At 42.0% G+C, this 23,207-nt stretch overlaps 1 protein-coding gene across 2 annotated transcripts in view; it reads right to left on the reverse strand.

Moving 5' to 3' along the window:
* The window catches only part of LOC309553216 (vitelline membrane outer layer protein 1 homolog), a 386,962-nt gene that overhangs the window by 7,949 nt on the left and 355,806 nt on the right, over positions 1 to 23,207 (reverse strand). The window contains exon 1 of one of the 2 annotated variants that reach the window (XM_082254168.1): positions 21,364 to 21,570. The exons of the other annotated variant lie outside the window; for it this stretch is intronic. Coding sequence (XP_082110294.1) covers positions 21,364 to 21,528 — 165 coding nt within the window. The 5' untranslated portion in view covers positions 21,529 to 21,570. Of the gene's footprint in view, positions 1 to 21,363; positions 21,571 to 23,207 lie in introns of those variants that run through there. 2 annotated transcript variants of the gene reach the window in all.

Here is a 23,207-nt window from a genome sequence, read left to right on the forward strand (position 1 = left end):
TAGTGAGCTGTGTGAGGGGTCTCACAATGGCAGAGAAGTTTCTCATGAACTTCCTGTAGAAATTCGAAAATCCAAGGAATCGCTGTAGTGCCTTGCGTGTGGTTGGTGTAGGCCAATCCTGAATGCAGGATATCTTACTCATGTCCATCTTGATTCCTGTTTTGGATATGATGTAGCCCAGAAACAGTACTTCTTCTTTATGAAACAAGCATTTTTTCAGTTTCACATAAAGGTTGTGTGCAAGCAATCTCGATAATACTAGTCTTACATGTCTTATGTGTTCAGACAGGGATCGTGAATATATAAGTATATCGTCCAGATATACCACAACACAGACATCTAGTAAGTCTCTGAAAATATTGTTTATAAATCGTTGAAAGGCTGCAGGGGCGTTGCATAGCCCGAATGGCATTACAAGATATTCGAACAATCCGTATCTGGTTCTGAATGCAGTCTTCCACTCGTGTCCATCACGGATTCGAATGAGATTGTATGCTCCTTTCAGGTCCAATTTTGAAAAATAGGTAGCTCCACGCACCTGCTCAATGAGCTCAGGGATAAGCGGTAGAGGATAGCGATCTTTTATTGTAATAGCATTCAATTGCCTATAGTCGATGATAGGCCTGAGACTTGAGTCCTTATTGCGGACAAAAAAGAGTCCTGCTGCTGTGGAAGAAGTGGAAGGTCTAATAAAACCTTTTTTCAAATTCTCATCCAAATAGTCTTTGAGATGGGAAAGTTCATCCTGCGAAAGAGGATAAACATGACCGAACGGCAATTTGCTATTTGGGAGTAGATCAATACTACAATCATAGTCTCGATGGGGAGGTAGTGCTTGAGCATTTTTCTCAAGAAAAACCTCAGAGAGATCCTGATAACATAGTGGTGCAATCTCATCTGTCACCACAGACAGGATCTTCCCGAAAGACGGGAGGTTACACGTACCCTCGCAATAGCAAGAGAGGAAGGCCAGGGTCCGTTCCTTCCAATCTATGGTTGTTTGATGTGTGTGTAACCAGGGAAGTCCCAAAACAATTGGAAAGTGGGGTGAAGGTATTAGATCGAAGGTAGTGGTCTCCATATGAGACCCGTTAGTAGTGACTAGGAGTGCCTGTGTCTGATCAGTGATCGGACCAGAGGATAAAGGAACACCGTTAATAAGACTCACTGAGACAGGTTTAGGTTTAGAAATAATAGGAACTTTATTTAAAGCAGCAAAACGTATGTCAATATAATTTCCACAAGATCCTGTGTCAATCATGGCCTTAGTAGTAATCCTGTTCTGGTCCCACTGTAATGTTAAGCAAACAAAAAGGTAAGGGTTAGTAAATGAAGTTGTCAATCCCCCTAGGAGGACATGTGAACACTCACCCTTCTTTTTGTAGACTAGGGGACAGACGTTTATCTTGTGATCCGGGGATGCACAGTACAAGCAGAGATTACCAGATCGTCTTCTGGCTCTTTCCATAGTTGATAGAGGTGGGCGTATGGTTCCTACCTCCATAGGAATGGGGTCAACGGCCGAAATCCGAGAAGAACTGGATAATGGCATTCCCATTTTCTCAGCCTTTCTTTCTCGTAGTCTTCTATCTATGGTGATACTGAGTTGTATCAATGCATCCAGGGTTTTTGGTAGATCCGCTTGGGCGAGCTCGTCTTTAACGGCCTCTGATAGGCCAAGCCTAAATTGGGTTTTCAGAGATGCATCATTCCATTCTGAATCAAGGGTCCATCTCTTGAATTCTGCGACAAAGTCTTCCACAGGTCTCCTACCTTGTTTCAAGGATCTTAATTGAAGATCGGCAGTACTCTGCCCATTGGGATCATCATATAGGCTAGTAAGTTCTGCTAGGAACAAGGCATAGGAGTTGAGAAGCTGATCGCTTTTCTCAAAAAGAGAGTCTGCCCAGGCCCGAGGATCGCCTGTTAGGTAAGAAATAATAGTACAAACCTTAATGTGATCAGTAAGGTAGGTACGGGGTTTTAGCAAGAAAAGTAACTCACATGCGTTTTTAAATTCGCGAAATTTTTTGCGATCGCCTGTAAATACCAAAGGAGGATTTATTTTGGGTTCAGGGGACTGAGCAGTGGTAAGTTGTGTCAGTCTAATTACCTGCTGCGACAGAGCCTGATTGTCTTCTTTTAATTCAGCAAGTGCGTGTATTAACGCAGTTACTTGCTGTTTTAATTGTGTCACCTGAGTGGTTATTTCTGCTGAATCCATTTGAGGTTCGTTCAATCTGTAACGCTCCTGCGTTTTATGTATGATGTGGATTTACAGCTGCAGAAATATTCCACTTCAGTTAAAAAGAGAAAAACAATTGCGCTAATCCAAAAATGAAATAAAAGCAGCAACCTCAAGTGAGACTAGCACCCAAAAAAATGTCCAATATAAAATAAGTTGCGCTGTGGATGATGTATACAAGTTGATTGTATGGTGAAATAGTAAAAGATCCGAATAATGTCCAGAATATGGAAACAAAAACGGGTAACTTGTGCAGGTACCGCTTACCGGAAATATGATAAACAAAGGCCCATCAGTATGTTCAAATACGTCCTAGGGATGAGGTCCAAGTGGACTACCAGGTTCCAACGTGGATCCCTCAATGGAGTGGTAACATGTGTGATACAAAAAAATATACCGCCATAGCGTAAAACCAAAAAATATGTGTAAAGAAAGGACACCCAAAGTGCAATGAGAACACCACTGCTCCCGTAGTGAAAGAAAACGTGATACAAGGATGCCACAGAACCCCAATAGGTACTCCTTACCGAAATATAGAAGAAAAATAGCAGATGCACCAAAAAGGGGATTACCCCAATAGGACAGCAGCTTACCACAAGGATGAGTATGGAGAGCTTATATATGACTGGATAGGTGTGACTTGAACATGCAAGCAAGTGGGGGGACACCTCTGATGGATAAAACACCCTTACCGACTCCCGATGATTTGGAGGCAGGAAGGATATGTATGGAACCGATCCGTTGTGTCTCCTCACTCAGATAGGGAACTCAGATAGACGGTATTGGGTCAACCATGGATGATACAAAATATGGAAAACGCCATAGTGTAAAACCCACGGATGTATTTATTGTTAAGAATGGTAATGCACTTACAGACAATCAGAAGATCAAATGCAGAGAGGAAAAAAAGCCGCCGACCGGACGGCTCCGCTCGCCCGTCCCTCGTGGACAGCAACGTGTAGGTGACGTCAGCACGCCGTGACCTGACGCGTTTCATCAAAGATGATATTCTCAAAGGTACGGGCAGCGTGCTGACGCCACCTATTAATAGCCATAGTGGTGATTAGATCGATGACCGGAAGTTCCCTAACCGCCATCTTGGTTGAGGTAACCCGGAACCGGAAGTTGCCTCCACGGTCCGGTAAACATCAATGGGAATAAAACAAAACAAACAAGGTGATCCTGCATAACCCAGAACCGGAAATCATGACGAACCCGGCACTGAGAGGGGTCAGGACCAACAGGATGTAAACAACATAAGGAGTAACCAAATAATGAGACCCGCGCCCATAGGGGTTAGGCCAACCACTGTATGATGTAAAGTAAAATTAATCAAAAATAATTAAATATTAGATATTGGATATTGAATAGATCCAACATAGTCGTTGCACTAATTAAATTAAAACAAACTATGAATCAAATTTGTGCATAAATTAAATATATCAACAAGAATAATAAAAATATAAAAAAATTAAATTATATATATGTATTAAAATAAGTGGGAAATTCCGGTGATGGATTCTGACCCCAAAAGAAATTGTACAATATTTATAGACCCTGTTATGAATTGAAAAACAAAATAAAATATCAGTAACAGGCATCCAAAGATGAATTGGAAAATTAAAACAGTAACACATGACAAATAAGAATACAGTAACATTCTATAAATTTTAACCACTTTACCACTGCTCACAGTAATATTACTGCGGCAGAGTGGCTCGTTATCGTCTGACGACGTAGTACTACGTCGTCAGACACTCCCCCTTCTGGGCGGCGCTTGCGCGCCGCCGGAGGCTCGCTTCCGCTGTTTTCATTCACAGCGGGAGTCGGGCCAGGGGAGGAGCAGCGGCGATTGCCGCTGCTCTTACCCGATCGTCGGGGATCGAGTCTGGAGATCCGCCCGCTGTGTGTAAACACAGCGGGCGGATCTCCATAGTGACAGGGAGTGACAGATCGGACTGTTCAGCATAGCTGGACATCCGATCTGTCCATGACTCACTCAGTCCCCTCCCCCCCCACACGTCAGTAAGCACCAGGCATACATTAACCCCTCCCTCTCCAATAAAATTAACCCCTTCCCTGCCAGTGTCATTTTTACAGTAACAGTGCATATATATAGCACTGATTACTGCAGTAATGTCACTGGTACCCCCAAAAGTGTCAAAAATGTCAGTCAAGGGTCCGATCTGTCCGCCGCAATGTCGCAGTCCCGCAAAAAAAATCGCAGATCGCCGCCATTACGCGTTAAAAAAAAAAACACCAAAAATGACAGAAATCTTTCCCTTTGTTAGTAAACGCAATAACTTTTGCGCAAACCAATCAAAATACGCTTATTGCGATTTTTTTTACCAAACATAGGCAGCAGAAAACAAATAGGCCAAAAATTTTTTAAAAAATTGGTTTTTACATCTTTTTTGGGGGGAATTTCATATAAAAAAATGTTAAAAATATTGTTATTTTTTCAAAATAAACGCTCTTTTTTTGTTTATAGCGCAAAAAGTAAAAATTGCACAGGTGATCAAATACCACCAAAAGAAAGCTCTGTTTGTGGGAAAAAAAGGACGTAAATTTAGTTTTGGTATGGCGTCGCACGACCGCGCAATTGTCAGTTGAAGTCGCACAGCGCCGAATCGCAAAAAGTGGCCTGGACGGAAGACAGCAAAATCCTCCGGTGGTAAAGTGGTTAAAGGGCATATAGAGGTAACAATACAATAATCTCTGGACATAGTAATAAATTGTGAATTGGACAAGATATAATCTACCACCTTATGTGGACTATGAATTATCAATAAATGCATTGATTTCAGTATCTACATTTAAACCAAAAGGCGTGTAGGTCTTGGCCCTATAGATCCATGCCATTTCAAGATGGGAGATACCTCTAGTTTGGGGCTCCCCCCTCCAGTGTGGAGTGAACCTATCTATTCCAAGAAACAGCGTATTCCTAGGGTCACTGTTGTGGGCCTGTGCGTAATGCTTGGAAACAGAGTGCTTCGGGAACGCTTTCCTAATGTTGGTTACATGTTCATTAAGTCTGACATTAAGGGGGCGTTTAGTCCTGCCGATGTATTGGTAACCGCATGGACATTGAAGCAAGTATACCACTCCTTTGGTGGTACAGGAGATGAAGGGGTCAATGTCAAATGTTTTCCCCGTACTTTGGGAAGTAAACGATTTGGTGTTGCGCTTCCTCACAGAGTTAAGTGAACAGATTTGACACCTGTCCATATTCTGGACATTATTCGGATCTTTTACTATTTCACCATACAATCAACTTGTATACATCATCCACAGCGCAACTTATTTTATATTCCACTTCAGTTGTCATGTAGAGAAACGCTGAGACACCAATCCCAACTCCCAAAGACTCATCATGTGTGGATGATCTCAATTCAGCAAGTAAATACACACACTCAATAAGATGTTCCTAGAGTGACTTATGTATATAGTAACACAGTGATGATAGGCTGAAGAGACAGGTTGGGTAGAGATGGTAGATGACAGACACTTGAAAGGAAATGTTCTTGAAAGTAAGATAGTAGCAGATGGAATGCAGATAGGTTAGCAATCATGTATGGTAGCAGATGATAGAGTAGCAGGTGAACATACAGGAGAGACCAACCCAGTGCAAGAGCAGATGGTAGTAGGCTCAAGAGCTAGCAATCTTAGATAATGCAGATGTAATAATAGTCCTTAGTATGCAGAGCTAGATAGTGTAAGCTTTAGTATGAAGGTTATAGAGGTTTCCCCTGTGGGGTACTTATCACTAGTAGCAATGTAGAGGAGGAGAGGTTCGGCAAGAGCGGATGATCCGGTAGCGGGATACAGGGATCAGCGCAGCGTGGTTCCGACAGCGAGGTATGCTTGCAAGCATGAGAGCTTCAAGACAGGTTAGCATCAAGGCACAAAGCAGGTTGAACGAACACATGTGAGTGAGAGCTGGTGATTTAAATAGCTGTTCAGTCCGGCGCTCAGTGATGACAGCATCAGTCTTAAAGGTGTATGCGCACCTTACCAAAAGAGAATGGTGGGGCGCATACACTTAGGAAAAGAGTAATTAGGGTACCCAAAGGTACCAGAACATTACAGTCAGTGGCCTGATCATTTCCCATAACCCTGAATGTTGTGATCTGTGAGATGCACGTCCAAAAGTCTTTTAAAAGTAGCCATACTCCCACCAATTGTGGAAGAGAGTTCCACATTCTCACCGCCCTTACAGTGAAGAACCCCTTATGCAGCTTAAGGTTTTTTTTAAAGGTAACTTTATTGAACAGAACAAACAAAAACACACAATTGCAGTGCATGAAGCTTAAGGTTAAACCGCCTCTCCTCTAATCTCATTGTGTGGCCACGTGTCCTCTTGCACTCCTTGAGACTAAATAGTTTTTTCCTATGCTGGGATCACCATTTAGGTATTTGTAAATCGCTATCATGAACCCTCTCATGTGTCTCCTCTTCAAGGAGAATAAATAAAGCGTTTGTAATCGCTCCTTGTAATTAAGGTCCTCCAATCCCCTAATTAGTTTAGTTGCCCTTCTTCGGACTCTCTCCAGTTCCAGCACATCCCTTCTGAGGATTGGTGACCAGAACTGGACAAAAAACTCCAGGTGTGGCTGGACCATGGTTTTATAAAGTGGTAGGATTATAGTTTTATCTCTGGAATATATCCTCTTCCTTATGCATGAAAATATCCTGACGTTTTTGACAGCTGCAGCTTGACATTGCATGCTTTTGCTTAGTCTATCTTCCACTAGAACCCTCAAATGCTTCTCCATTCTGGATTCCCCCAGAGGTTCCCCCTAGAGCATAATTTGCATTTATGTTTTTTGCCCCCAAGTGCAATACCTTGCACTTCTCTATGTTAAATCTCATTTGCCACGTAGTTGCCCACTCTGTTATTTTGTTCAGGTCATTCTGTAAGATTTCTTTATCTTGATGAGAAGTTATTGCCCTGCATATTTTTTGTGTTGTCCGCGAAAACTGAGATTGAGCTACTGATTCCGTCCTCTATGTTATTGATGAATAAATTGAACGAAATTGGTCCCAGGACGGAGCCTTGGGGGACCCCCCTTACCACTCCAGGCCAGTCTGAGTATGCCACCCTTTGGACACGCAACCAGTTTTCTATCCAAGAACAAACCTTGACGTCTATGCCTGCAGACCTTAGTTTGTAGATTAAGCGTTTTTGGGGAACTGTGTCGAATGCCTTAGCAAAATCCAGATACATCACATCCACAGGTCTCCCCCTATCTAGCTCACAGCTCACCTCCCCATAAAATGTTAACAGATTTGTTTGACAAGAATGTCCTTTTGTGAACCCGTGCTGATTACTGCTGATGATACTGTTGACCTTAGCAAATTCTTGCATATAGTCCCTTATCCTCCCTTCCAGTAATTTACATACAATTGATGTCAGGCTGACCAGCCTTTAGTTTCCCGGATTATCCCTCCTCCCTTTTTTGAATATTGGTATCACATTAGCTTTCCTTCAGTCACCTGGTACAGTTCCTGTCAATACACTGTCTGCGAAAATTAGGAACAACGGTCTAGCTATAACCCTACTGAGGTGCAAGCCATCCGGTCCTGGTGATTTAGTAGTATTAATGTTATCAAGTCTTTCCTTGATTTCGCCCTCTGTTAGCCACTGCGGCAAGTCTTGTGATGATGTGCTAACCAAACAGTTCTGGTCAGTATACCCCTCCTTTTCGTGTGTAAAAACGAGGAGAAGAAAGTATTTAGCACAGTTGCCTTCTCTGTGTCCTCTGTAACCATCTTCCCATCATTGTTAATTATGTGTGGAACATGCTCTAACCTCACTTTTTTGCTATTAATATATTTAAAGAATTTCTTAAGGTTTTTTTACTCTCCACTGCTATGTGTCTCTCAAAGTCATTTTTGGCCGTCCTGATTCCGATTTTAAATTTCTTGTTAGATTCCTTGTATTGGTGGAAAGCCAATAATGTCCCCTCCGATTTATATTTCTTAAAGGCCATTTTTTTCGCTCTAAAAAGCATTTTGACATTACGGTTTAGCCATCCTGGTTTGACCTTGGCTCTTCTAAATGTAATTCCCATTGGAATGCACTGTGAGATACTTTTGTTTAATATGTTCCTAAAACATTCCCATTTTTCCTCCGTTCAATGTTCCTAGGGTTAGGTCCCAATCTATGGTCTCTATTATTGAGCATATTTTAGGAAAGTTTGCCCTTCTGAAGTTTAAGGTCCTTATGTTCCCCTCATGCCTTGTTGTCCTATGATTTACTATAAATATGATCATCTTGTGATCGCAAGAACCCAAGTTGTCCCGTACTTCTACATGTGAGATTAGACCCGAATCATTCGTAATTAATAGATCTAGCAATGCTTTTTTTTTCTAGTAGGAGAATCTACCGTTTGAGACATGTAGTTGTCCTGTAAGACATTCATGAAATTACAGGCCTTTGATGAGTGAGCTGTCACCTCATCCCAGACAATATCGGGATAATTGAACTCCCCGATTACAATGACTTGTCCCTGCTTTGCCGCTATTCCCAACTGTGAAAGAAATTCAAGCTCTACCTATTCGCTTTGTTTGGGGGCCTAAAACATACCCCCATTATTACTTTCCCCTTACTTCTTCTGTGACATACCCAACCCGGGACAGGAGCTTTTGGAGGGGACTTCAGGCTAGCCTCTTGCCTACTGTGCAGTTCGTTTTGTTCCGAATAAATATTTAGACAAATTTTTCATAATTTTTCATTATTCGGAGATGCAGATATATCCAAATACCCAAATTACAGTATGAACGAAGTTCATCAAATGCTCCGAATAAGGAAACAAAATTAATCCAAATTTTCGAAATTCGAATTGACATTGAAATAGACTTTTACATCAAATTCAAACTGTAAACATATTCCTGAAATCAAAGACTCTGAGTGTTTTTAGTATACCATTTTGAAATAATGCTGTTTTTGTTAAGCCAAAGATGATTTAAAGAGTCATTGTAATAATTTTCTGAAGATTTTTTTATTTTGTTTGTTCACTTTGCCGCATTAAAAATTTTGATTCAACCAATTTGAAATTTCTCAAATCAAAAAAATAGTTAAATTTGAATAAAACGAACTCCGAATATGAATTTCAAATATGAATCCTAAATACAGATTTAACTTATCAACCAAATTTAACAAAACTAAATAAATAGAGTAATGGTTCTAAACTAAATGAAGCAAAACAAGTTTTTTCATCATGCACATGTCTATTGCCTACTGACTAAGGGCCCTGGCATTTGAGAGGGCTCTATTTTTTGGGAGGTGTGTGCCTGGGGGACTTTTGAAGTAGTAGTTTTACTTCAGATTTAAGTCCATGTCTTCGTGAAACACACAGACTTTGAAAAATGGAGGACCTGGATACAGATTTGGGGCCTTTGTGTTTTGTTGGGGTATAGAATCAACAGCCCAAACCAGCACTGACTGCTTCAACTCCCTCCGTGACTAACTGGCTGAAAACAACCTGATGCTGGGGTCTCCTGCTGTTATATGTAATCTGTTTATTTAGGTGTTATATGTTTACTGTTAAGTGTTTTTCTCTCATTGCGTAATTTCCCCCATTGTGTGCCACCTAGGTGTAAATTCCCATTGTAGCGAAACCTATTGTTTCTGTCTGTTTGCTAAATGGGATTATTTTTGTGTCAACTTTACCTCATTACCTAACCATTGTGCAATGTTTACCCCAATGTACAATACAGTATTTGCTTTTACCCCAATGTTCAATGTTTGTTCTATATTTGAAGTATGTAAAAACCTGTATTTCTGTTCAATAAAGATAATCCCTTGGTTTTTACCTCAACTTCTTGTCTGTGTATGATGCTTGGAGTAAAGTGCTGGTATTAGCAGCTATAATCAATCTGCTGGAAAGGTTTGGAGGACAGGAGGCATTGTTTGGCAGAGTATATAAAAGCAAGAATTGACCAGCGCTATGGAGTGTGCGGTGAAGCGTGAAGGAGTAACAGGTGTAAGCGGCCAACAACCGAACCCCAAAAGGGGTCAAGAAATTAGTGGAGTGCAAAGAAAGGTTGTAAACGGCGCTACCTGGTGCAAATAAATATTTAGATAAAAATAAAGTGCAATCTCTTATAATCCATATTAAAATGAGGGGGTGTATCCCATAAAACCAAAAAAAATAATAAAAATATAATATATAAGATATATACACTGTGTGTCAAGTGATTATAAATAAATTAACCTGGTATGTGATGGATAAAACCCAGAAAGTGCTAAAGTGCAACAAATAAATAGCATAGACAGTGTTTTTTATTTATTGTGATATACAAATAATAAAATCATCAACTGTGAGAAAAAAACAAATATTGGTGAGTATTTCTGGCAATGTTACTGTCAAGGGTGCAGCATGCCAGTAGAAACCATTTAAGTGAAAAAAGGTGAAGTCAGGGATTTAACCCTGGTGAAAATAAACCAACAAAAAGAAAACCAGCTGCAATCACCTGTGTGACCACTAGGTGTCGCGCTGTATATACAACCTGCCCTAAGCAAATGTTCAGGCAAGATGGATCCTCACAGGTCCCCTCTCCACAATCAGCCAAGCACCAATTGGCGAATATCCATATGGGGGGAAGAAGAAAGGGGGAGCCTCGTGAAGTATACAATCATAAACTGCAGTGAAAAGAACGTAGCATCCACTCACTGTATGGAGCCGTGGTAGCTGCCTCTCATCAGTTGCAATCGCCGGGAAGCTTCCGCGTTCCACGGCGGTAGAGTCTCAAACCGGAAGTGACGCTGTGATGCAATGGACCCGCCCTACGCGTTTCGTCATCGACGTCTGCTGGAGCGGCCTCTCCAGCCGCTCCAGCAGACGTCGATGACGAAACGCGTAGTGTTTGGATCCATCTTGCCTGAACATTTGCTTAGGGCAGGTTGTATATACAGCGCGACACCTAGTGGTCACACAGGTGATTGCAGCTGGTTTTCTTTTTGTTGGTTTATTTTCACCAGGGTTAAATCCCTGACTTCACCTTTTTTCACTTAAATGGTTTCTACTGGCATGCTGCACCCTTGACAGTAACATTGCCAGAAATACTCACCAATATTTGTTTTTTTCTCACAGTTGATGATTTTATTATTTGTATATCACAATAAATAAAAAACACTGTCTATGCTATTTATTTGTTGCACTTTAGCACTTTCTGGGTTTTATCCATCACATACCAGGTTAATTTATTTATAATCACTTGACACACAGTGTATATATCTTATATATTATATTTTTATTATTTTTTTTTGGTTTTATGGGATACACCCCCTCATTTTAATATGGATTATAAGAGATTGCACTTTATTTTTATCTAAATATTTATTTGCACCAGGTAGCGCCGTTTACAACCTTTCTTTGCACTCCACTAATTGTTTGGCAGAGGCACCCAGGTGGGATGCCAGATGGTCTGTCACAAGTACAATAACTGGCGGGTACTGGAAACCTTCTGATCATGTGACGCAGCCAATCACAGCAGTCACATGATCACAATGTCTGCCTCTGCCTTCTGACATTTAGAGCCTGTTAAAGGGTCAGGGGGGCGTCGGCTGGAAGGGGTTAATAGGCAAAATATGTAAAGAAAAGCAGGTAACAATGAGCCAGGTAATTTTGCATCAGCCCACAAAAGACCCTTCAGGTCTGGTATGGATTTTAAGAGAAACCCAACGCCAAAATAAAAAAAATAAGAAAAATGGCTTAAGGTCTCCCCAGAAATCTATACCAGACTCTTTTCCAAGCATGCAGCCTGGCAGGAAAGGGGGGGGGAGTAAGCACCCCCCTCTCCTGAACCATACCAGGCTACATGCCCTCAACATGGAGGGTGGGTGCTTTGGGGGCAGGGGCAGCTCTGCCCCCCCACCCCAAAGCACCTTGTCCCCATGTTGATGGGGATCTGTGAGTAGGGGGCTTATCGGAATCTGGAAGCCCCCATTTAAAAGCTGATCCCCAGATCCCAGCCCCACCCATGTAAATGAGTACCCATCTACCAAAAAAAGTGTAAAAAATAAGAACAGTAGACAGGTTTTTGACAATTCCTTTTATTAAAAATAATAATTTAGATCCAATGTAGATGTCAAAAACCTGTCTACTGTTTATATTTATTTGGTGAATAGGTAGGGATACAATGTACCCCATATTCAGTCACATAGGGGGAGCCGGGATCTGGGGACTCCTTGTTAAAGGGGGCCCCTAGATTCCGATAAGCCCCCACAACCACATACCCCCACAACCACAGCCCAGGGTTGTGGGGAAGAGGCCCTTGTCCCCATCATTATGATGCCCACCCTGCCCCAAAGCACCCACCACCCATGTTGAGGGCATGTAGCCTGGTATGGTTCAGGAGGGGGGGGTGCTTGCTTGTACACCCCCCCCCCCCTTTCTTGGCCTGCTAAGCTGCATGCTTGGATATATTGGGAGGGAGGGGGAAAAGAGAACTTCCGCTTCTGATTGCCTAAGGCGACCGGAACGGAAGTGGGAGTGGATACCTGTCAAAATCAGGTACTCCCCCCCTCTCCATCCCAAAAGCTCCATTTCACAAACAGGAGCCGCAGAGGAGGCCTTAAAGCGGAACTTCCCCTTTTGGGTGAAGCTCCGCTTTAAGCATCATTAAAATCTTTGATGACGTCTGTATGACAAAACACGTAAAGCATAATTACGTCACATCTGTTATCTGGCTTGGAACGCACTTCCGGTCCGTGAAGCGCACGGCGCCCCGGAAGCCGGAAGCCCCGCTATACACCGTGTAGGAGCTGTTGTTCCTGGCTTTTAATGCTCAATTTGTTTTCACTAAATGTGAGTACCCCCTTTTACTTGCTTTAATAAAAGTTTTGCCTTAACTATACTTCACTATGTGAGGATCTCTTTTTATATATGGTCCGGAATACCTCCTTTTGATACCCTGGTATAATATTGATGCCCCTTGGAGTCCTTCTATTTATTTATCTGGAGGAAAGGTCTTGCGGCTATATCACCCTACATTGAAGTCTATAGTGGAGAGGAGTCCCCATTGTCCCCCTGGGATTTACAGCGCTTTTTACCCCTGTAGGGGTACGCAGTTTCGGTGAGTGTGGGCATAATCATAAGGGAGGCACTCCTTATTCCTGACCTGCACCCCACAAAGTGGACCACCTTAGGACCCACCTTGAATCTCTGGGCTTACATCCCTGGAGCACTATTTGGACTCTTTTTATCTTTCCAGTCACAATACAATATTGTTCATTGGAGTTCACAGCACTGGTCACTTTAAAATTGGTTTTGGAGAATTTAGCTATTTATTATGGATTGCATATTAATTTGAATCACGTTTTTACCCACTTATGTCACTTTAATATTGATATTGGATTATCAATACACTCATTTTCACCATCTTCATTTCAAAAATTATATTCTTTGAATATTAATTTGTTCACCTTTCACCCATCAATATTTCTTGTTATTGGCACCTTCTTGCCAATTGCTTATTTGCTATTTAACTTGTGCACTTTATATAACGTTGCGCTTTATTAACCTTTTGTATTCTGGCACGTTTTTGCCAATTATTTATTATTCTCACCTCTTGTACTTTATATATTATTGCACTGTATCATACTCTTGCACTTCAATGCACTTTTTTGATTATATTTATTCGAATGAATAATTTTATGATTTGCATTTTTAATCTGCATTTGATTAATCCTTTGCCTGCTATCAGCTTATACATTTTGTTTTTTTACTTGCCATCAGCCCTATATTTACTCTAATTGCTGAATCCCATGGTCATACACACTTTGGCATTTTATATTTTCATCTTCATTGATATTTATTCTAATTTCCTTTTATATTTGGCAGCGCCATCTACCTCACTATTTTCTTTTCACTACTTTTGTACACCCCCTAGGGGGTATACCTTTGAGGTGGGCAGCAGCCAGGTTCTGTCTTTATTCCAAGCGTGGATTTTTGTTTTCCCAGTAATCAAGCTTATTCGCCCTCAGGCACAAGTCGGTGCCCCGCCATGACCTGGCAGCATGTCACCGCCGCGCAAAATCTCAGGGGCTGCTGCAAAACTTGATAAGTTCCGCCGACAGGACGGAGGCACTCAGACCAAAGAACCAAAGATAGCGGCTCCCCGTCCTCTTCCCCTGCTCTGGCTGCGCCATCAGCTGACCAATGCAGGATACTGGAAGCCATCTCGCAATGCCAGGCCATACTCACCTCTAAGCTGGAAGAGGTAAAAGTGGACATCTCCCTCATCCGCCAGGACCTCCAAAAGCTCCAAGGCTGGGTCTCAGAGGCAGAGGACCGTTTGGGACGCGTGGAGGACGATCTGCCCCTGGTTAGGAATTCCGTGGAGCAGGCGTCCAGAGACATTATGCAGCTCTTCTACAAGCAGGACGATCTCGAAAATTGTGCTCGGAGGAATAATCTGCATTTCTTCGGCCTTCCTGAGGGGGCCGATGGCTCCGACCCAGCCACTTTCTTAGAGGAACTACTGGTCAAAACATACAGCCATGCTTCTTTTTCTCAAATATGAAGACATGATATTTAAAGATCATAATGTTTTCATAAAGTTTCAAACGATAGGCTGTATAAGAATATTTGTTCATAATTTCTTCTGTGTGTATATGAGGCTATGTAATGTTATAGTAATAGGATATATTGCTGCGCTAACTGAAATTCAAAACTTCAAGAGAAAAGCAGCCACACAGAATCTGGAATAAAAACAGATCAAAAATACATATAAAAAACAATGTAGCGCTAATCATCAGCAAAAAAACTCTCAGAATGACTGAATATAAACAGTCTATAAAAAAGTCCCAATTGATCAGATGAATGATAATGCAGGTCCGTGATACCACCACCAAACACCCAGTTCACACTGTCCCTTACCAGATGGAGATGATCCCCATGACAGAGATCCCAAATGCCAAACAGACTCAGTAAAAATCCAGGATAATAATCCTCCTTTCTCACAATCTCCAGGCAAGTGGTCACAGGTGGGTATAGAATAAAAAACAGGGCAGCATCATAGCGCAGACCATTAAGTTTATTTTCACCAAAATCAGAAAGGGATTAAAAACACTTACAAAAGTAGAGTAAAATCGAGCATGTCAATCAAATACCGATTCCCTCCAGCATGTTCCGCTAGTTCCGCAGCAAACCACCGAAAAGATGGCCACCACGTCTCCTCTGTGTGGGCGAGCGTGACCGCAAGCACCGCCCGACGTACGTTTCGTCGTAACAGACGTCTTCTAGGGGCGCGGTCTCACGGTCATCTTCGCTTTAAATAGCAATGGAGAAGAGCGGATATGGTTAGAGTAACCCGGAAACAGGAAACCACCACATGTGTTCCACCAACCAGAAGTGAATCGGATGTGTAACAGATAGTAGATTACAGGGAATGAACCCGATAAATAATAAGTAACAAGATTACAAAAAATGATACTTTCACAAAAATATTAATAAAAAGCGGCCAGATATATTAAAATAAAAAGGCACACTAATTATAATCAGGACTTGACATCCATACCATAGTAATAGTGGAACCGTCCAATCATAGAAAAAACGGCGCCATCTAGTGGAAATATAGCGGAACATGCTGGAGAACATTAAATTACAAAAAATACAGACACATGCTAAACAGTAAGCAATAAAAAATATACCCACAACAATGGAATACCTTGAGAGTAAGCGGGGATATAAATGGATTAGGAGTTTTTGATGAAGGCATTGAGGTCCCATTCAATATTTAACCCCCTCGGGGGTATGGCACTTCATCATAAAAATCCAATTGGTTTTGAGTTTCGATACCCCACGGGTCATATTGCTGCCCCTCCAATTACCAACGTACCTATCTATCCCCAAAAATAGGGTCCCCGTAGGGTCTCTATTATGAAACTTGTCATAATGGCGTGATACGTTGTGTTTGGGACAGCCCTTGACTATGCTGGCCACATGCTCCTTGAGTCTCACTTGAAGCTCTCGGATAGTGCGGCCAACATAGTCAAGGCCACACGGGCACCGAATCAGGTAAACCACGAGTGTAGTAGAGCACGAAATAAAAGGTTTAATCCTAAATTCTTCGCCCGTAGAGCCAGAACTGAAACTCTCAACACATCTCCTCTTTTCACTGTTAAGCTTACATATCGCACATTTTCTACATTTGTAGAAGCCCCCCTTCTGTTGGAAGAAGGACACCTTCTTCGGGGGGTCCCTGATGTTTGGGGCCACTTGGAGCCTCCGGGATGGGACTCCCCTGTATACAACCTGTGGTTGTTGTGGCAACAGTGGGCCTAATACACTGTCATTCTGTAAAATGTGCCAATGCCGACGCAATATTCTTTTAACAGAGAAGTGTTGCGTAGAAAAAGAAGAGAGAAAAGCAATATCAAATGTTTTTTTATTATTTTCTCTGACCCTAGGCTGTAATAGGTCATCCCTGACCTTCAAATCAGCCCGAGCAATAGCTTCATCCAAGGCCACCTCCCCATAACCCTTTTCCAAAAACTTTTTCTTTAGCACTGCCGCTTCACCAAGGAACTCCTCCCGGCGTGAGCAGTTGCGCTTTAAACGCAAAAACTGACTGACAGGAACGGACTCCAACCACGCCGTGTGATGACAACTTGTGGTGTCTATGAATCCGTTCCTGTCAGTCGGTTTGAAAAAGGTCGAAGTGAGAATTTGTCCCTCTTCCACACGAATACGCAGATCCAGGGGATCGATAGGTACATAGGTACATTGGTAATTGGAGGGGCAGCAATATATGACCCGTGGGGTATCGAAACTCAAAACCAATTGGATTTTTAAGATGAAGTGCCATACCCCCAAGGGGGTTAAATATCGAATGGGACCTCAATGCCTTCATCAAAAACTCCTAATCCATTTATATCCCCGCTTACTCTCAAGGTATTCCATTGTTGTGGGTATATTTTTTATTGCTTACTGTTTAGCATGTGTCTGTATTTTTTGTAATGTAATGTTCTCCAGCATGTTCCGCTATATTTCCACTATTTTTCTATGATTGGACGGTTCCACTATTACTATGGTATGGATGTCAAGTCCTGATTATAATTAGTGTGCCTTTTTATTTTAATATATCTGGCCGCTTTTTATTAATATTTTTGTGAAAGTATCATTTTTTGTAATCTTGTTACTTATTATTTATCGGGTTCATTCCCTGTAATCTACTATCTGTTACACATCCAGTTCACTTCTGGTTGGTGGAACGCATGTGGTGGTTTCCTGTTTCCGGGTTACTCTAACCATATCCGCTCTTCTCCATCGCTATTTAAAGCGAAGATGACCGTGAGACCGCGCCCCTAGAAGACGTCTGTTACGACGAAACGTACGTCGGGCGATGCTTGCGGTCACGCTCGCCCACACAGAGGAGACCTGGCGGCCATCTTTTCGGTGGTTTGCTGCGGAACTAGCGGAACATGCTGGAGGGAATCGGTATTTGATTGACATGCTCGATTTTACTCTACTTTTGTAAGTGTTTTTAGTCCCTTTCTGATTTTGGTGATAATAAACTTAATGGTCTGCGCTATGATGCTGCCCTGTTTTTTATTCTATACCCACCTGTGACCACTTGCCTGGAGATTGCGAGAGAGGAGGATTATTAGCCTGGATTTTTACTGAGTCTGTTTGGCATTTGGGATCTCTGTCATGGGGATCATCTCCATCTTGTAAGGGACAGTGTGAACTGGGTGTTTGGTGGTGGTATCACGGACCTGCATTATCATCCATCTGATCAATTGGGACTTTTTTATGGACTGTTTATGTTCAGTCATTCTGAGAGTTTTTTTTGCTGATGATTTGCGCTACATTGTTTTTTTTTTATATGTAATGTTATAGCACTGTATAATATTGTAGTTTTTATCAAACATATATGCATTATATATGATATTGCAGCTTTTACCAAAAAAATATATATATGCAAGTATCTAGTGGAGCTTCTAAAGTGAACTAACAGTAATCTATTTTGCCAGTATATGGTGTGTTAAAAAGAACAGACCTTAATAAGTCATGTCCTGTACGAGGTTGCCCTAGCAAGTACAGACCTTAAAAAGCCTATGTTCTAAGATGAGTCATAGTCTGACCATAAACAGAGATGTTCTAAAACCTGTTGTTAGTTGGCTAAGGAATATGTATTTGGGGAATTCCAAATGTCATTATTTATTAAAGTATTGGCGAGCTTTGGAAAGTCCCACATGTCATTATTGATGAAATGATATAATCCTTATGTTTAAATAAAGAGTACTTAACAATGAGAGCAGGCTAGCATTTGATATAGTCAAGACAATTGTGAAAGCTTTAATAGAAAAGTCTAATTTATCTATGTTATGAGATCATGGCTTAGCATGCCAACAAAATGTGTATAAAAGTACGAGTTGTGAATCTGTACACTACCACTTGGCTTCTGGCTAGCTGGTGGTCCATTGATCATTGTATATTCTTAATAAATAATATATAGATAGCGAATGAAGTCCTTCATTGAAAGACTCACTTAACAGTATGTCTCTACCAGCTTTGCACATCTAGAGAGTGACATTTTTGCCCATTTGCAAAATAGCTCAAGTTCTGTCAGATCGGATGGAGAGCATCTGTGAACAGCAATTTTCAAGTCTTGCCAGAGATTCTCAATTGGATTTAGGTCTGGACTTTGACAGGGCCATTCTAACACATGAATATGCTTTGATCTAAACCATTCCACCATTCCATTGTAGCTCTGGCTGTATGTTTAGGGTCATTGTCCTGCTGGAAGGTTAACCTCCGCCCCCATCTCAAGTCTTTTGCAGACTCTAACAGGTTTTCTTCTAAGATTGCCCTGTATTTGGCTCCATCCATCTTTCCATCAACTCTGACCAGCTTCCCTGTCCCTGCTGAGGAAAAGCATCCCCACAATATGATGCTGCCACCACCATGTTTCATGGTGGGGATGGAGTGTTCAGGGTGATGTGCAGTGTTAGTTTTCTGCCACACATAGCGTTTTGCTTTTAGGCCAAAAAGTTCAATCTTGGTCTCATCTGACCAGAGCACCCTCTTCCACATGTTTGCCGTGTCCCCAACATGGCTTCTCACAAACTGCAAACAGGACTTCTTATGGCTTTCTTTTAACAATGGCTTTCTTCTTGCCACTCTTCCATAAAGGTCAGATTTGTGGAGTGCATGACTAATAGTTGTCCTGTGGACAGATTCTCCTACCTGAGCGGTGGATCTCTGCAGATCCTCCAGAGTTACCATGGGCCTCTTGGGTGCTTCTCTGATTAATGCTCTCCTTGCCCAACCTGTCAGTTTAGGTGGACGCCCATGTTTTGGTAGGTTTGCAGTTGTGCCATACTCTTTGCATTTTCAGATAATGGATTTGACAGTGCTCCATGAGATGTTCAAAGCCTGGGGCATTTTTTATAACCTAATCCTGCTTTACACTTCTCCACAATTTTATCCCTGACCTGTCTCGTGTTCCTTGGCTTTCATGATGGTGTTTGTTCACCAAGGTTCTCTTACAAACCTCTGAGGGCTTCACAGAACAGCTGTATTAATACTGAGATTTAATTACAAACAGATGGACTCTATTTACTAATTAGGTGACTTCTGAAGGCAATTGGTTCCACTAGATTTTAGTTAGGTGTATCAGAGTAAAGGGGGCTGAATACAAATGCACGCCACACTTTTTAGATATTTATTTGTTAGAAAATGTAAAAACCATTTATCATTTTTGTTTAACTTCACAATTTTGCACCACTTTGTGTCGGTCTATCACATAAAATCCCAATAAAATACATTTATCTTTTTGGGTGTAACATGACAAAGTGTGGAAAATTTCAAGGAGTATGAATACTTTTTCAAGGCACTGAAAGGTTAAGTTTACTCATGTCTATAATACTCATGATATATTTTTTATTTAGGATTTGTATGTATGTGGTTTAAAGATGTGCTACCCCACAGAGCCATGTAATGATTGCATCAGCAAACAATAAATGCTTTGTTATCCAGAAAATGCCCTTTGCATGGAATCCTCACACTTTAAAGGCCAGTGCACCACTTCTGCCAAATGACTCTACTAATCTCTAAATTAAATAAGAGAGGAAATCTTTCTCTATTCTCTATCTTTCTCTCTGTCTAAGAGAAACTGAAGAGAGGAAATGATAAGGAAACCATAAATGTATGATAGAGTTATGAAAAAATACATTTTATCATTGCACTTTATGTCTAAGTAATGTAAGGCTGAAGATTCATCAGAAAAGCTTTTACGTAAAACCATCCAAAATCAGCTTGTCAGCTTAACCACTTCCCGCACTGCGAATTACCGGTATATCACTGGACTTTCAGTGGCTATACTGGGATGATGCCTGCAGTAATATGCATCCTCCCAGTATTGTTTTTTAGAGCCGGTGGGGCACTTTTTTGTCAATGCAATCCTTGTGGATAAAAACCGCTAAATTGCTTTTAGGGCTTTTTTGGAGCCGCACTGCAACCGGATCGCGTGGTCATTTTGTACCACCCAATCTAGCGCAGGCAAACTGCACTTAATTTGTGATCTGTTTAGAGTGTCGGTAACTTTTTACTGACACCCACAGCGTACCGCAGGCAGTGCGATTGCAATGCGCTATGGGAAACACGCATGGATTGCATTTCCTGTACTGCGTATGTGTGAACCTAGGCTAAATCCTCCTTTTCCCCATCACTAAACCTGGGGGGGGCTCAGCGCACCCCAGCACCCCCCTAGATCCGGTCATGCTGTTAGGTTTTTATTGCTGTCTGTGAAATTTTTCCTCTCCATTTGTCCTTTTTACCATAAGTGAAAGTGAAAAAAATTCCAAATGATAGGTTGTCACCAGGAGAGGAATAAACCATGGGGAAACAAATTCTGGTGACTATTCACTTTGAAGAAATTTCCTCTCACTTCCAGTTTTGAATTTAGGACAGGAAGTGAAGGTAAATCTCCCCACAGATGACAATGACAAAAAAAAAACCTTTCAGGGGTTATAACCCTCCCTTACTCTATCCAAAATGAAAAATAAAAAAGGGTTTAATCTTCAGTTCTACTTTAAGACTGGGCCTTCGGATTCTGGCACTGGGTTCTCTTTCAGTCAAATCTAAAATTTTGGGATCACTTACCTTCAAATCAAAGCCTGTTGCTACTGTTCCAGGTGGGCAGCTTTCTAGGTTTCCCCACTCACCCCAAGGACCACCGTTGTTTACAGAAATGTATTGGCAGTGGGTCAGTGTGGTTTGGAGGAGGGTCAAGGTGACAATCCAGCTCAGCAGTATCTTCATCACCATGGTTCTTCAGAGTAGACCAGATATTCTGGGACTAATCTATGGACTTACCATATTTATAGCACCGATCCAATGTCAGCCAAAGGTCATTGGTTGGGACATTCCTTGAATTTATTAAAGGCTTATTAAAAATTTCCCAAGAGCAAATGTAAACAAGGATATTGGTGTTTCCTGTGAAACAAGTTCTATAGGGACTGACAGCAGAAGATTAACTGTCTGGAATTTAAAGTATATGTACTTAAAAAATTAAAAAACAAATTGCAGCACATCTCGGTTAAACCTGCACCTTTCCCCAAGTCTTATCCATTTAAAGTATAGGTACAGGTAAAACTTTTTTTTTTTTTTAGTTTGTGCAGCATACACAGTGCAATGGTCAGGATTATGTAATGTACAGTCCAGCATACACAGTGCAATGGTCAGGAGTATGTAATGTGCAGTCCAGCATACAGAGTGCAGTGGTCAGGAATATGTAATGTGCAGTCCAGCATACAGAGTGCAGTGGTCAGGAATATGTATTGTGCAGTCCAGCATACAGAGTGCAGTGGTCAGGAATATGTGTTGTGCAGTCCAGCATACAGAGTGCAGTGGTAAGGAGTATGTAATGGGAAAACCAGCATACAGAGTGCAGTGTTCAGTAGAGATGGGCTGGATGATGGAGCCGAACGTAAGTTCGACTCGAACATCGGGTGTTTGTGTGTTCCCCGAACACACGAACACCCGGGGGGGCTGGGCAGCAAGTTCGCCCACTGATGAGCGCCCCATAATGCACTGTGTGATTGCAGTGCATTAAGTGCTTAAGATTGGCCAAAGCATGCACCTGATCTGTATGCTGCTGCCGTGTATAGAGTGATAATAGAGATTAGGTAGGTAGTTAGCGGATAGTGTGTTGAGTTAGTTTAGTGCAGTCAGTGTAGTGTACAGGCATATCCCACTTTTAAAATGTATAGATATGTGTCCTGAGTCCCCTCTCAGTGCTCCCCAAGTTTTGTGTCCCTGTCACTTATAGTTCATGAGCAGTGCCATGCCAAGCTGACCAATATTTCCCATAGACGGCAATGTTAAAGACAGGGAGCAGTGCCATACCAAGCTGTCCAATATTTCCCATAGATGCCAATGAGCACTGAACGCTGAAAATTGGTCTAGTCAGGAAGGGGTGAAAGTGCTCTGTATTTAGGTGGTAAGGGGAACCCTTTGACAGAATTAACAAAAAAAACAGCATAGGGTCCCCCCCCCCCCAAAATCTATACCAGGCCCTTTGGGTCTGGTAAAGATTTTAAGGGGAACTCCATGCCAAAATAAAAAAATTAAACTGTCCCCCCCAAAATCCATACCAGAACCGTAGCCGAGCATGCAGCCTGGCAGATCAGGATGGAGGGGGGGCGAGCGAGCGCCCCCCCCCCACCTGAACCATACCAGGCCGCTTTCTCTTAAAATGGGGAGAGGGATTTGGGGTGCTCCCCAAAGCACCTTGTCCCCATGTTGATGGGTACAAGGGCCTCTTCCCGACAACCCTGGGCTGTAGTTGTGGGGGTCTGCAGATGGGGGGCTTATCGAAATCTGGAAGCCCCCTTTAACAAGGGGGCCACTGGATCCGCCCCCACCCCCCATGTGAATGGGTATCGAGGAAGTACCCCCTACCCATTCACCAAAAAAATTTAAAAAGGAAAACCCCCATACAGTAA

This window comes from Pelophylax lessonae (assembly GCF_965119305.1).
Source record: "Pelophylax lessonae genome assembly, chromosome: 4".
Classification (NCBI taxonomy): Eukaryota; Metazoa; Chordata; class Amphibia; order Anura; family Ranidae; genus Pelophylax; species Pelophylax lessonae.